Source organism: Tursiops truncatus, chromosome 7, assembly GCF_011762595.2.
Source record: "Tursiops truncatus isolate mTurTru1 chromosome 7, mTurTru1.mat.Y, whole genome shotgun sequence".
NCBI classification, from domain to species: domain Eukaryota; kingdom Metazoa; phylum Chordata; class Mammalia; order Artiodactyla; family Delphinidae; genus Tursiops; species Tursiops truncatus.
In genome coordinates, this window is record NC_047040.1 from 37,552,418 (window position 1) to 37,568,477 (window position 16,060).

The window sequence follows — 16,060 nt, forward strand, 5'->3', positions numbered from 1 at the left end:
TCAATTGAAGTCTATGTGAAATCTAATTTGGTGCCAGTATAAATAGAAGATGTCAGGTACCTCAAAGAACATCATGTATAGATAAAAATGAAAGCATTTTGCTTTTACCATTAATGAAGTCCTTCATCTAGGGAATGCTTTTCACTCAAAGCAAATGGGCTTCTTACTGGTGTGGGCAGAAGGGACGTGGGCTCAACCGCAGCCACAGGGCAGTGTTCAGGCTGGAGAGCAGCCCTCTTCTGGGCCACCCACACTTGTTTCCACATGACTTATTGGTGTCCCTTGGGGTGTAAGGGACAGAAACCCTGCTCAGATTAGCCTCTGTCCATAAGGGAATTTATGGGCTTCTAGGTGGGAAGGATTCTGGCATAGCTCATAATATCAAAAAGAGAGCTACCAAAAACAGTGTCTCAGGGACTGATTCCAGAGATTCAACAGCCCCAGGATGTTCTGTTTGTTTCAGCTTCTACGTATGTATGTGCAGAGGGCTTCTTATGAGGTGAGTATGGCCACCTCATCAAAAAGAACTTCTTGAAATAACTCAGACAGAGAAAGACAAATACTGTATGTTATCACTTATATGTGGAATCTAAAAAAATAAAACAAACAAATGAATATAACAAAAAGAAGCACACTCACAGATATAAAGAACAAACCAGTGGTTACCAGAGGGGAGAGGAAAGGAGGGGGAGGGGCAGGATAGGGGTAGGGGGTTAAGAGGTACAAACTACTATGTATAAAATAAATAAGCTACAAGGATATATTGTACAGCACAGGGAATATAGCCAATATTTTATAATGACTTTAAATGGAGTATAATCTATAAAAATATTGAATCACTGTTGTACACCTGAAACTAATATAATATTGTAAATCAATTATACTTCAATTTTTAGAAAGAACTTCTTTATCCTAGAGTCAATATAGCAATCCCAGGGAAGGACTCTGATTGGATCTGATTGGGTCACATGCCCACACTGCAGTAGAGAGGAAGGTGGATAGGAAAGCTAGCTGGAAAGATGGTTGTCCACGACACCTTTTTCCCTTCCCAGGTTTGAATGATTTTGACAGCCCCAAGCTTGGATGACTCAGGAACATATTCTGTGAGCAAGAAGGGTTGGGGTTTCTCTGCATGATTCAAAAGCTCGGACTCTTCTAACTGGTACTGGAGTCACACTTAGTCTTACAGTGGCTTCCTATTCCTCTTTCAACCCTGAGACACACAAGGAAGAGAAATCTTGAATGTCCACTCCATGTTTTTATTACTTTATAAACCATATTTTTTAGCTACTCTTCCACTCTATCCATCATAACACTGTCCAAGACAATGCAAAGTCTTACGATTGCTGGTATAATTCTGACTTTGTTCTTTTACTTTTGTTTTTAAGATGTCAGCAGTGGAAAATGAAAGATACATTGGTAGCACAGCCTGAGACTGGTTTGTCACTGAGTCTCGTGTATTTGAAATGGGTCATTCATTTTTAGTAAATGAGGATGATTCTCAGAAGTTGATTGATTTTATCAAAGGGTAGCATTAGATCTGCATGCAACTCTTGGTAGAATCTGCTCTCATTCTACAGTGAAAATATCAGAAGAAAGTGAGACCCTATATGAATAAGTCTGGCAATGTTGCATGAAAAATCTCTTTATTGACATAGTAAAATACTCAAAATATAGTGAGTGTTAAGTGCAAAAGTGAGCTAGCTGTACACATCCATGTGTGCATATGCAAATACATAGTAAAACATGCCAAATTTAAACAGTGGTATCTCTGTGAGATGGGTTTGTGGGTGGGTTTTGCTTTTTTCTTTATTTTTGCCTGGTTTTCTACACTGAGCGTGTACTATTTTTGTAATTGGAAACTTTTATTTGAGAAACATACAAATCTTTGACCACAAATCTACTCATATTTTTGCAGAGCAGATAATGTGAAAAAAATAAGGTAAGACACTCCGGCTCCAGTTCAAAGCCAGCTACTCCCTGACCTTGGACAAATACCATCTTCCTTCTGGGTCTTACCTCTGTACAATGAGGGATTAAAGTAGATGATCTCCAAGGACTTGGTCATGTTTCAGTCTCCTACACTCTAAGTTATAAGAACATTGCAATTTGGTTTGTTGGAAAAGCTATTATTTCATGTAGAGTGAGGGAGGTGACATCACTGCTGAACATGTATTTATTAAAAGTCACTTGGTAAAAAAAGAATAGAGTTTGTTCTGAAATCTTTTATAGAGTTAGGTATTTTGTCATCTTCTAATATTTAAATTTTGGTGGCTGTTTACTTATTAATACTTATTTAAAAGTGAATTACTGTCACTATCTTATTTAATACCCAATTTTTATTAAGAAAATTCTCATTGAGTATGTGAGAGCTGGCCTCTATTGGCTGATGTACAAGAAGGAATTTATTGCAAAATTCACCTTTGGCCCTGGGGCTGGTGAAAAAGGAAAGATCCAGGCTGCCAAGTGCTCCCAGGCTCCCCCTCCTTCCCATTTCATTCAGTCAACAGGAGAGGTCATTCAGGAGTGAATGCATCCTTTGTGCCTGTGGGAAAGGAGCCAGTAGCTAGGCTTGAGAAAGGAGCAGTACCGGTCAGCCCCGCCTGCAGCCAAAAGGCTATATCCTCACTGACCAGCGTCCCAATGCCAGGGAGAACGAGACATTCTCAAATCCTCTACCCTGAGAGTAAGTCTGTCAGGTTCCACTGCTTGTATTAAATTCAGTACATTTGGTGAATGGGAATAAAAAGGGAAAAGATTTGAGATCTGAGACTTGCACTTGATGAATGCAAATGAAAATGTCCCTACCATCAAGCTATGTCTGACTTGGGCTGTGAGAGTGGGCCTTTATTGAGGCAGGACCCACTGCAGACTTGTTCCTTTCAACTTGTCCAAGGACTCCAGTAACTCAGCCAAGAAAAAGATGACCTGCCAACACACTCCTTTCAATGCAACACACTGAGGCCTGCATCTTCCTATACAAACAGTGCCATCAACCGCGGTTACATTCCACAGTAGCCCACAAAATTCAGTTTAATACCGCTGTTTGCATGGTATATTTGCCATGAAAGCCAGTATGAAATCCTTTTACTTTTATTTTTTTTTAATTTTTTGCCCCACCGCACGGCATGCGGGATCTTAGCTCCCCGACCAGAGATCAGAGCCGCGCCCACTGCAGTGGAAGCATGGAGTCTTAACCACTGGACCGCCAGGGAAGTCCATGCATTTCTATTTTATACACTATAGTTCAAGAAACCTATGGATTAACAAACTTTCGTAAGACTAGCCTAGGCATCTGACTTCTATATATTTTTCTGAGTTTTTTTTGAGTAAATTTAGTTCTCACATTTGAGAAAATGTAATCCTAGTGCCCAACTAACATATAAATGAGCTTTAAGCAAATAAACTCTTTGTAATCTGGGAAATTACTGGGCTTTTTTAATGTTTTTTAAATTTTATCTTTATCTTATTTATCCTTACTCAGCTTTTGTGCCTGAGTATATGATCATGATCTAATATCTGTCATGTTATCAGTATTTTTTTTTTAGCACAAATGAGGTCTTTATTTGTCACCATTAAAAGTCTGATTTTTAAACAGATTCCTGGACTGGTGGCTCATGTCCATCAACTCGTTCAACTTTAGCACCTGTCTCGTCCCCAGTAGCTTTTCCAGAACTACTACCTTCACCATGTAGCTCCATGAGCTTTCCCAATTCAAACCTGGGCTTCTTCAGCATTTTTGCTTTTCTAACAAAGACATCATGGAGTGGATAAATAGATCGGCAGGCCTTTTCTATGTCTTTTCCAATGCTGTCTGGAATCAGTTTATTGACCACCTCTTTCAAGTCATTTGTCTGCACCTCTCGGGTCATGATTTCCATCATCTTCTTGCGGATCTGGCGGACCTGCTGGTGCTGGGCATAAGAGGTCTTCCGAGTCTGAGTGTTGCGTTTTTTAGTAAAACCCACACAGAAGAGACGAAGCAAATAACCATCGGTAGTCTTGACATCAACGTGAGCTTCAATCATGGTCTGCCATTTTTTGACCATGAAGCACATTTTGTCACGGGTAAGATCCACGCCATGGAAATTAGGCAGTTTTTGCCCTGAACATCCTCAGTAATAAGCTTGAATTTTCTAAATGCAACTTCATCATTCTGCAGATCAGCAAGGCTCACTTCAAACACACGACCCTTGAGGCCATCAGATGCGATTTTGGTTCCTTGAGTTCTCGTGACTAGTGTTTTCCCAATATTTCTTATATTGAACATAGCTGGCGCTTTCACATCATACCAATCTTTCTTAGAAAATGGGTCAACCACTTCCTTCTTGGCTCCCTTTTTACCGCCTTTCGTAAGGCGCTTGTTCTTTCCGACCGCCATGGCGCTGCTCCGAGAGCCAAAAGGATGTTATCGGTATTAAAGAAGCCCCTGTAGGCTCATCAGGAGTCTGAGGATCCACAGTTCTCTCCCTGAGCTCTCCGTCTGTTGACTTAGATATCTTAGTTTGACTTAAGTTACCTTGGCAGAGACCACGTCTTTCTACTGCGAACCGCAGCAAGGATGAGGTCAGGCCTCAGCAATATTTCATAGTGAAAATACCCGCAGCTTCTCTGACAGTCTGCAGGAGCTGGTCCCGCCGCTGAGCAATCCCACTGTGTCAGGCAGAAGCGGCTTGTAGCAGGACAAGGAGAGGGGTCTGCTCCACCTAGAAAGGTGCCCCTTATTCCAATATGATCTCAGTGTGAATCACCTGTGCAGTCTATTCCTATAGAAATGGGGGAGAGGTAGCCTCTGGGGTACTTTTTCTGCTGCTCAGATCCCGACAAACACCTAGAAGGAAAATGGAGGTTTTAGCGTATCTCTACCTGCTTTGCTCCCCCAGATAAGATCTCAGCAGGTCCCTCTCCTCAGAGGTGTCATTGAGGACCCAGACAGGGGCACACAGCCCGCCCGCCGATGAGGAGAACGATGGGCCAGGAAGCCACCAAGTGGTGTGAACAGAGAGGGGAGCGCACCTTCGCTTGGAGGGCGGGGAGGAGGGAACGTGAAGGGCGGCCCGAGCTGGCCCTTGAAGAGAAGCGGGCAGGGAACTAGACCAGCGGGACAAGACGGCGCCCATTCTTTTAACTCCTGGTTGCCAATCTCTTGTGTTTCAGAGGAAAGGCGGCCGGCACGTGAAAGGTGAAGACAGGAGCAAAGTCACGAGTAGGAGCGTCGGATTGGACACGGCCCTGTCACACCCTGCAGAGGGCTGGAGCCCGCCCGAGGCGCGCCTCCTCGCTCCTTCTCGAGAATGCTGGATGAAGGAGAAGAGGCCGGCCCAGCACAGCAGCTTCTCCGGGTTCAGCAACAGTGACAGTGTCCTGCGGGAAATAGATGATGGACAGTTTGACCAGGAAGATGGAGTAACTCAGGTCACTTGTATGTGAGCAAAGAAGGAACAGAGGCCTTGTAAATAATTATTAAAATAATTGCCAAGTTACTTTATTGTATTGCTTTATCTGCATTTATGGAATACTTTGAATTTTTCCAGACTCAGGCTTTCCTCTAATCTACGTAAACTTTGGCTCAACCTTCCAGGCAAGGAAGAATAACCAACATATTTGTAAATTTAGAATCATGTTTACAGTTTTCTCAACTAAAACATCTGTTTAAGCAGATGTCTTATGAGGTTATTAACCAATGTACTTCAGTGTCTCATGAATGTGTAAGGTATACTTTTCTTACAATTCCTGGTAAGACAACTAAATATCTCAACCAGTATTTTCACTTAATTAGAAAATTCTCAGGTTAGAGCCTTACTTAAGCTGAAAATTCTTCCTCTCTCTCTCTCTCTCTCTCTCTCTCTTTCACACACACACACACACACACACACACACACACACGGCTAATTAATAAAGTACCTATTTCCTGAATATAACAATTAATCTAAATTTTGTCTTTAACTATGGTAGGTATGTACAAAGCAAACCCTTATTTGTTAAAATATTCTTTGAAAAAAAATCCTTTTTGTATGTCTTTGGTTTTAAAGGGTCACCATGTTACCAACCTCGTACTAATTCATTGAGTTTAAACTTTCTTGTGTCTGATAGCCTAGAAACACAGCAAAGCACCATCCCTTAAAATTCAATATGAGAAGAACTCACAACCTCAATATTTAAAAACCGTAATAGACAGAATTAATTTTCTTTCTTTTAAATTGTAAGTAGTCTGAAAAGGGAAACATCAACTTTAAATGGAAACAAGTCTTTTATCAGCCTAGATATGAATTACGCTTTTATTTTGATTGCTAAAGCATGAAGAATGTGGAAACCCAGAATTTTCAGTCCTGCAGGAGTAAAAAGGTGCTCATAGCACATGCAACGTGTACAGTGACTTATCTGTTCCATCTCTGCTTTTCTTGCTCTGCTAGTAGGGATGCCTTTGCCTTGCCCAGCCTTTAACAGGTAAAGATTAAAATTTTACAAAATAGAGGATTTTCATTTATCTACGAAAGGCTTACTTTGAAATGTGGTTTACTTCAAATGAATTACAACTGTGCCATTGATGAGTTCAGCCTATTATATTATTTTTATTAGCATTGGTGTTGACATTATAAAGTCATTTGAATAATAAAATGTCATTTGTAATTGGGCTATTGTTTTATTGAACACAAATGCTCTTAATGTTTTACACATATGACAGATATGTATTACATGTTATCAAATATATAGTGTAACTAGGGACTTCCCTGGTGGTCCAGTGGTTAAGACTCTGCACTCCCGATGCAGGGGGCACAGGTTCAATCCCCGGCTGGAGAACTAAGAACCTGCATGCCGCACAGTGTGGCCAAAAAAATAAATAAATAAAGTTTTTATGTAAATCTGTTATGTAAATGTAAATCAACCATACTTCAAAAAAAAATGTATGGTGTAACTAAACTATGTTGATCTCCATGAATTGTTGGTAAGATTGACATGGAATTATTCTACTTCTACCGTGCAGAAGCATTACCTTTATAGGTATAAAGGAACTGAAGAATATTATGCTCCGTATTATTCTATGGAAATAGCTATCAACAGTATTTGCAGAAGTGCTTTTGGTTTTGACTTTTAGATGAACCTGAGTTCCATATTCATGAGTTGGTGAACTTTTGGTAGAAATAAATACTACTTCTGGAGCCCACAAAATGCCATGAGTTATGAAACACAGGTAATGAACTCAGAAAGATCAGACAGTTTTTCCTAATGCCAGGGTCTACAACAGGCAGAGATTCTGGTATATTCTGTTAGTGTAAAGAAGGGATTTGAAGTATTAAAAACAGAGAAAGAAGGGGCTTCCCTGGTGGCGCAGTGGTTGAGAGTCCGCCTGCCGATTCAGGGGACGTGGGTTTGTGCCCCGGTCCGGGAGGATCCCACATGCCGCAGAGCGGCTGGGCCCGTGAGCCGCTGGGCCTGCGCATCCGGAGACTGTGCTCCGCAATGGGAGAGGCCACAGCAGTGAGAGGCCCGCGTAACCGCCCCCCCCAAAAAAAAAAAAAAAACAGAGAAAGAAATTTATATCGACTAAAGGAAAACTCAGAAATCTCTTTTAATTTTTTAAAAATTTGTATAAGAATACTTTCTTTTCACAATTTGTTTCTAATCTGTTATTTCTTCTTATTAAAAAAATCTTTTTATTAGGATAAACTTAGTGGTCATACCCTTAAAACCTATTTTATAAACAGTTACTCCAACAGTTACCCTTAAGTTATGTGGCAAATTTGTATGATAGTGAATAAATAATGACCAAATGGTTCGAGAGCATTTTAATTATATATAAGTAACTCTGAGTTTCTTTTAAAAAACAAAAAGTAACAAAACTTGGACTCTATATGCCTAAGAAGTTAAATGTGAGTAACCTTATCATTATCTACCAGTTGTACATTCAGTTCTTTTCATAACGCTGTGTAATTCCTTAGGGGCTCTGGCATGTGAATTTTTAATACCTATAAATTATGATGATGAAAAAATATGCAGATCATAGATGTGGGTGTGAGGTTCTGCCATTCCCCTTGGTACAGCATCTATGGCACTTGTCTTAGGTTTCCATAACCACCTGTTAGTTCCATCCCATTTGGGTTGAATGTCACCTGTTATCTCCATGGACAGCATTTAGCACCTAATTACCAGAGAAATTGCCACTGAGCTGGGGAGCAGCTCTATCAATGTCACTTAAAGACAACAGAAACATCACTCTTTTTAAGAGACTTGAGGGCTTCCAGGAGCCTTCAGACACCTATAGAAGCAGGAGGCAGGGCTGTGGTAAGTCCGAATCACAACTATCATCTCCAAATCATTTGTTTTATCAGGAGCAGGTGTTTGTATATTTGACTATAAATATACCAGTTGCATTTTCATTTCTTTCATTCTGGAACAGCTAAGGAACTGTCTCTTTTCCCAGCCTTTCCTCACTACCTTAACTCCTCGCTACCATTCTCTCTAGGCTAGAAGGACTGTGGCTCTTTCAGCATTAAGACTAAAAAGGATTTCCTTCTCTCAACTCCTCAGGGCCCCAGCAGCCGCCTGTATGGAAAGACTAAATTTCAAGTGAGCACTGAAATGGAGTGGTGCTAGCAATGGGGAGAGTCTATAACTAAGCATTTTAATTCAAAATACACTGGTGGGTATGTAGGAAAGCCAGCTAAATGCAAGCCATCAGAACCATTTAAATAATATTAATTATAGCAATTTATCATACCTTGAGAGTGAGTTTTACTTGTGCAATAGCCCAAAGTTTATAGAGCCAGTTCTGACAAATGATTATACATAAACATAAGATGACCAGTGGTGAGTTTCTTGGTTTTATTTTTGCCTCGTGTATCTCAGACTTGGAAGCTGAAGAAACCAGCAATCAGGAAATGCCAATGTTGCAGACCAAGAAAACCCTAAGAAAAGCCTAGAAAGACGGCACATATTTAGACAATAACTGTTCTACTCCAGCCAAACACCACCACAGAAAAACCTGTGACCTCACCTGGACCTACACCAGCACAGACTGAGTGGAAAGCCTAGATTTCCACCCTCACAAGGCTATACCAAAGGGGCCCAATACCGCGGCCAGGGTGGTGTCAGGGAAAGACAGTAGGGAACTGGGGATTTCATCCCCGCGGGCCAGTCAGAGGCTCCCCACCCTCACCGCACAGAGTTAGTGGAGGTCATGTAAGAAGTCTGGACTTCACCCCCATCCGTTGTCGTTGTATACCTAGACAGCAGCTTCAAAGGAAAATCAGTTCTGGTAAAATGGTAACATTTTTTTTCTTTAACTTCCTTTACCTGTTGAGTCATTTCCCTGCAAAACAGTATCTCAATTGCTGAAAATGAAGTTCCAAAGTGTACACTAAGGCATAAAAGGCCAGTGAAGCAAACCAATAAGAAATGGAAATCAAGTTATTCTTATCTTCTCATCAAAAATGTAATCACTAAATAAAACAGCTGGGGGAATTAGAAGATTTGCCTACATGGAAAAAAGTTTGAATTGACCCTCCATGTTTCAATCAAGTGTTCACTCTCTCCTCCCAGTTAATCACTGCTGTGCCTGAGCTGCCAGGAGACCTGACTCTGGGCGGGCGAGCCAAGAACCACCCACACGGACACCTGGGAAATCTGAAGTCCAGGCTTTCTAATGTAAGAATTTCTTTGGTTGGTTATGCAGAAAAACTGTTAAATACACACATTTCAACTCCTTTGTGTCTTAATGGGGATACTAATCCTCAGGGACAGAGTCGTTTTCAACATGTTAAAGTTTCAAAAGTAGAACCACTCACATCATTGTAATAGATGTGGTTAGTAAAATGACTTTTTATTTAACACAAGAGAATATAGCATGTCTTCTAATTTCAGTAAATTAATAGAAAACTGAGACACACCAAATTTGGATATTTTACTTACATTTCCTTTATTCTTTCTCAGACTATAGGCATAGTTGAATGTTTATACAGCACACACAAAAAGTGGGTTTTAACATTTCAGTATTTTTTCCTGTAAACACTAGTTCCTTAGCCACATGTCATTCTTCTGAATTTGTTCTTTTGGGAAACCATGTGACTCAAGATTTTTCTCCTTGTCTAACCCCCTCCAAAAGTATTAGTTAAGATTCCATTTTTTAAAACTTCCAGCTTTATGGTATAGCTGCAGACTGACATTTTATGTATGTTTCTCCCTTTTTTCCCACCTCTTCATGTAAAGAGCTACTGCCACAGACTTGAGTTAAAATGAATGGGATTCATACCTTATTCCAAAATATCTTACAGATGAATTAAAAATTAAATATAAAAAACAAAACTATAAAAATACTGTAATAATATATGAGCAAATATTTAGAGCATAATTCAAAACCCAGAAGCCATAAAGGAAAAGACTGTGTAAATACTAAGACTGCACATTTAAAACCTGCACACAGAAAAACACTCCATTAACATCATCAAAAAGTAAACAAAAAATTGTAATCAAGAAATGATCAAATAACAAAGGGCTAATATTCTAAGTATACAAAGGATGTTAATAAAAAACAGATGTACAACCTAGTAGAAAAAACTGCAAATGACACAAATAAGTAGTTTATTTAAAAGTCTTTTTTTTTTTTTTTTGGCCACCCTGCACGGCTTACAGGATCTTAGTTCCCCAACCAGGGATTGAACCCACGCCCTCAGCAGTGAGAGCACAGAGTCCTAACCAATGGACCGCCAGGGAATTCCCAAGTAGTTTATTTTAAAAAGAAACATAAACAACCAATAAACATGCCCTGGTTTAAACTCACTAATAAAAAATTGCAAAACAACAAAAAAAGAAAATGACTTTTTTTGTTTTAAATTGGGTTAGCAGTTTTCAAAAGATTGCTAATACCCAGTGTGGGCCAGTGTGTGCAGCCCGGAGGAGAGCAGCCTTCTTATAACCAAGAAATAGCCGTGAGGAAGGTGGCCATGCCCCAAGGATGGTGGGATGGAAAGTCAGGAAGAGCCTGGGACACCAGTGAAGGACCCTGGAGCCACTGCACAAGCCCAGGACTGCTGACCTCTGGCCTTGTTACAAAGAAAAGCAAAACCTTATTTGGTTAAGCCACTCCATTCCAACACATGCTGCCTAACACAATCCTACTCAACGTAAGAATTAAAGAAGTGTCCCAAGCATAGGTAGCAGGCAATATTCAGAAACATATGAAATTGCCGATCAAAACAGAGAAGGCTGAGCTTTGGAGCCAGGACTGAGTGCAGACCCTGGCCCTGCTACTTGTTCCTGTGGACACTGAACAGCTACTTTGAAGCTCAGTTTACTTATGTGTAAAGTGGGGATAGAAACAAACAAATTTAATCGTATGAGGATTTAGTGCAATTATGTGGGAAATGTACCACAGTTCCTGACACCTGGTTAGGTGCTCAAGAAACTGAAACCATTATTTTTTTTCAAAAGGTCCAGTTTTAAGTTTGCAAAGTTCTTTTTAGTGAGGTGAACAATCCTATGTTTGGGGAAACTCCAGAACAAATACAGGGCATCTTTTAAATATGAATATAACAGCTAAAGATTTAAATATATTTCTATGTGGTAAATCAAAAGATTCACCACTACTTTGCCAAGTAGGTAGTTCACAGGGTCTCCAGAAGAGCCAGAGACCCAAGACCGGACGCTAAGCAGCCATTATGTCTGCGGAAGACCATGCTGCTACCTCTACAGGTACAGATCATGTTAAAGGCAGATATCCCAAACAAAAGGCAGAGGAGGGAGGATATATTTTAAGAATGCTTTTTAGTTTTCAGCATTCAGTCTCTTGTCAGTGATGAAACCCTCCTCCTGAAACAGATTCCCTGTGAGAAGACGCAGGTTCACTCTCTCACCCATTCGTTCCTTTAACAAATATTTCTTAACTCTTGGTCAGTCTTGCACTTATGGAATCAATAGGCGAACGGAGGAGAAAGATAGTGCATGAACAGTAATAGAAATAATTATGTAATTATAGTTGATGTAAATACTCATAGGAAGCAAAGTTTGCTAGGAGGGCATATAACAGATGAACCTAATATATTCAAGGTCAGGGAAGGCTTCCCTGAGCAAATGATATTTGATAAATAATAATATTCTAGTAATAGATTGTTTGTGTTATAAAATTATAAACAGATCATTTTAGTGAATTTTTAAAAAATATTTATTTAGGCTGCTCTGGGTCTTAGTTTTGGCATGTGGAATCTTCACTGCGGCATGCGGACTTCTTAGTTGCGGCATGCATGTAGGACCTAGTTCCCTGACCAGGGATTGAACCGGGTCCCCCACATTGGGAGTGCAGTCCTATCCACTGGACCACCAGGGAAGTCCCATAAGCAGATCATTTTAAACTTGAGGACCTATGAACTTCTCAGGGGTGCTCCAAAATATTTGAGACCTGTTAAAAAATACATTGGGGCTTCCTTGGTGGTGCAGTGGTTGAGAGTCCGCCTGCCGATGCAGGGGACATGGGTTTGTGCCCCGGTCCAGGAAGATCCCACATGCCGCGGAGCGGCTAGGCCCGTGAGCCATGGCCGCTGAGCCTGCGCGTCCGGAACCTGTGCTCCGCAACGGGAGAGGCCACAAGAGTGAGAGGCCCGCGTACCGCAAAAAACAAACAGACAAACAAAAATAAAAAATACATTGGCTCCAAAATATGAAAACTGCCAAACTTAAATATTTAAATAGCTGTAATAAACGTAATATATATAAAAACGTTATTTCCTTTCATATTCATAAAAATGTCGTTAACTTTGAACGTAACTTGTAGATTAACTTTTCTCACTTCCAAGGCATATGTGATGATGGATGAGAAACACAGCCAATTGTAAACTAAGTGACCAATGGCGAGACAAATTCTTAAAATCAATTACAAAAAGCTGTTCAAATTTATATTTTTTAATATACAAATAATATTTAATGTGAAATGGGGATACATTTTAATATATTTGGTCTTATGTGCGGGTGGACTCTACTGCCCACAAAGGTCTGAAAATTGTCTGGTTTTAAGGTCTTGGGAAGCTCGGGGCAAAGCATCTCAAACCTCAAACCTTGCAGAGCAGCAAATGGTGTGCCAGGACCTGAGTGAGATTGGGGGTACAGATGGGCTCTTATCAATAGATCTAGGGTGTCACAGGCATTGGGAGAGAGTAGGAAATAGGGAACTCAAAGGTGAAAAATTCTTCTGTAGGTCGAGAGAACATCTGCATCAGGAGAAATCTATCCTATCTGTCGCTCTCCACCTGGCCTCCCTTTCACCATCATCACTGCCTTTCTAGGTCACATCTTGGCCCCTTTTCGCACTCCATTCTGATTCTACACGAGTAATGATTTTTAATTCTCAGTGAGTATATGAACCCTTGAATCTCACACATGAGTGGAGTCTGAAGAGTACAAAGGAAATGATATCTTGGGTTTGGAGGGCTTTGAGAGCCAGAAAGACACATTTGAGAGGCCTCTCCTTCTGACACTTAAGACCTCACTTCACAGACTGTGGCCTCTCCTAACACCCCAGAAATGTGACACCAATCAATATGGTCACATTTTAATTGGTATTATCCTGCTAAATCTGAGCTTTCTACTCTGTACTGATGGATTCTTCCCATAGTGATTAAAATAACAAGGACTTAGTCTCTACCCTTGCCCTAAAAGTTGGCATCTTATTCAGAAATAGCAAACCCCACTCATTCCAGCCATAATCCTCTCACCAACAACTAAGCTCATTTTGCCATGCACCATAACATTTCCCCTGCCCCAAGCAATGTTTGAAAAACCCCTCTCCTCCTAATGTCCGCAAATCATCACGAAGTTATTTTAAATCCTTTTGTATTAACACATTTAACTATGTTCAGATAATCAAAATAACTACACATAAATACAGCACTAAACAAAAACCTTCATTAATTACTAAATAGACAGGTTGTGAATATAGCTTAGAAAAAAACTTATTAATGTGAATAAGCAAAACGGATGTTTTCACAGATGTGTTGCCAAGACTTAACAGCTTCTCTAACTACATATGACATTAATATAAGCCATTATTATAAAACACAATTTATATGTTATCCAGTGAAATGTTTTTAACTTTTTAGAGACAGTTTTCACAAAGTTAACACTAAAATGTAGAATTGAAGAACTAAAAATGGTAAGATATTCCAAATTTAGTTAGGAAGAAATTGAAAATCTATAGTTAAAGATGTACTTTTTTAAAGCTTATTCCTCTCCTGTTAAGGTCACAAACATCACATTTTCCTTCTTCTCCAGTAGTCTCATGTCTAGCTTCTAGAAAGCAGTGCTCTAACAGCTCTTCTAGAAAGCTGTTACCTAAAGTTTATTTTCTAATTTGCATCCAAAATCATACTCCTTAAAATGTTTCATCTTCCATCTCTCCTACTCTGCCTTTCACAAACTGGTAAGCAAGGTTTCTGAACCACAGAATGGTCAGTTCTATGAGTCAACTAAAAGATCATGCCAAAAATTTAGCTATCAATGGATCAATACAAGGATGTAGTTAATGGTAAGCTACAAAAAATGATTCCAAGTTCAACTTTTTCAGTCAGAGACTTAAATCAAGCATGTGTGACTGGGAGGCATAAAGAAGTAGATAACATGCAGGAAATAAAAAGAACCACCATCAGAGTAAAAGTTAAGTCCATAGCATGCAGAACTTTTTGACATTAACAATATGAATTCAAGAAGACTGCTGTGGTAGGCTGAATAAAGGCCCCCGAAGACAAATATGCTACTGTATATGGCAAAAGGGACTTTGCAAATATGATTAATGATTTTATTATTTTTTTTAATATTTATTTATTTGGCTGCACTAGGTCTTAGTTGCAGCATGTGGAATCTAGTTCCCTGTCCAGGAATAGAACCCGGCCCCCCTGCTTTGGGAGTGTGGAGTCTTAATCATTGGTCCACCAGGGAAGCCCCTGATAAATGATCTTGAGATGGGGAAATTAGCCTGGATTATCCAGGTGGGCATAATGATGCAATCACAAGCATCGCTAATTAGAGAGGTGGAGAGAGCTATCACTACAGAAGAGAAGGCAATAAGATTATGGAAGTAGAGACTGGAATGATGGGGCCACAAGTCAAATAATACCAGCAGCCTCCAGCAACTAAAAAAGGCAAGGAGCACATTTCCCCTGGAGCCTCCAGAAAGAGACGGGAACTTAATTTTAGCCCAGTAAAACTTATTTTGAGCTTCTGACATCAAGAACTGTAAGAGAATAAAGCTGCATTGCTTGAAGTCGCTAAGTCTGTGGTAATTTACTAGAGCAGACACTGAAAACTAATATCATCACTAATATGGTTCTCAATAATCAGAATCCAAGGTCGGCATTTTTTTGGTAAAGTGTTTTTTCTTTTTTAAAAAAATATTTATTTATTTGTCTGCACTGGGTCTTAATTGCAGCATGTGGTATCTAGTTTCCTGACCAGGGATCGAACCCGGGCCCCCTGCATTGGGAGTGCAGTCTTAACCGCTGGACCAGTAGGGAAGTCCCTGTAAAATATTAAAAATATAAAAGCACCAAATATTTTTTAAGTGATTTAAATACTAATCGAAATCAAGGCAAGAACAATTTCTCTCTATAAATATACACCAGGTTTTAAAACATGATGACTTTTTTTTTTTTTTTTTGTGGTACGCGGGCCTCACTGTTGTAGCCTCTCCCGTTGCGGAGCACAGGCTCCGGATGCGCAGGCTCAGCGACCATGGCTCACGGGCCCAGTCGCTCCGCTGCATGTGGGATCTTCCCGGACTGGGGCACAAACCCGTGTCCCCTGCATCGGCAGGTGTACTCTCAACCACTGCGCCACCAGGGAAGCCCCATGATGACATTTTTTAGGGGAGTTAAATAAGGATTTACCCTCAAAAAAGATTCTTTTGAATTTCTGGAATTGGATGAAGGGGCTATCTCATTGCTAGTGCAATAACGACCATACCCAATGTTTCCTCTTCTCTGGGGTTGCCTTGTTCCTTGGACTCCCCTCAATCTATCTCTGAGGGAGGTAGGGGAACTAGGAGCACAAAATCCTATCATTCCTACTTCATTTACCCCCT

General features: G+C 40.2%; 1 protein-coding gene and 1 pseudogene across 1 annotated transcript in view; one reads left to right on the forward strand and one right to left on the reverse strand.

Annotated features, from left to right (window-relative positions):
* The window catches only part of RFTN2 (raftlin family member 2), a 60,175-nt gene extending 54,289 nt beyond the window's left edge, over positions 1 to 5,886 (forward strand). The window contains exon 9 of the mRNA XM_019939205.3: positions 5,158 to 5,886. Within this exon, the coding sequence (XP_019794764.1) occupies positions 5,158 to 5,430 (273 nt within the window). The 3' untranslated portion in view covers positions 5,431 to 5,886. The remainder of the gene's footprint in view (positions 1 to 5,157) is intronic.
* LOC101323552 (small ribosomal subunit protein eS1-like) lies at positions 3,576 to 4,408 on the reverse strand (annotated as a pseudogene).
* Positions 5,887 to 16,060: the final 10,174 nt, after the last annotated feature.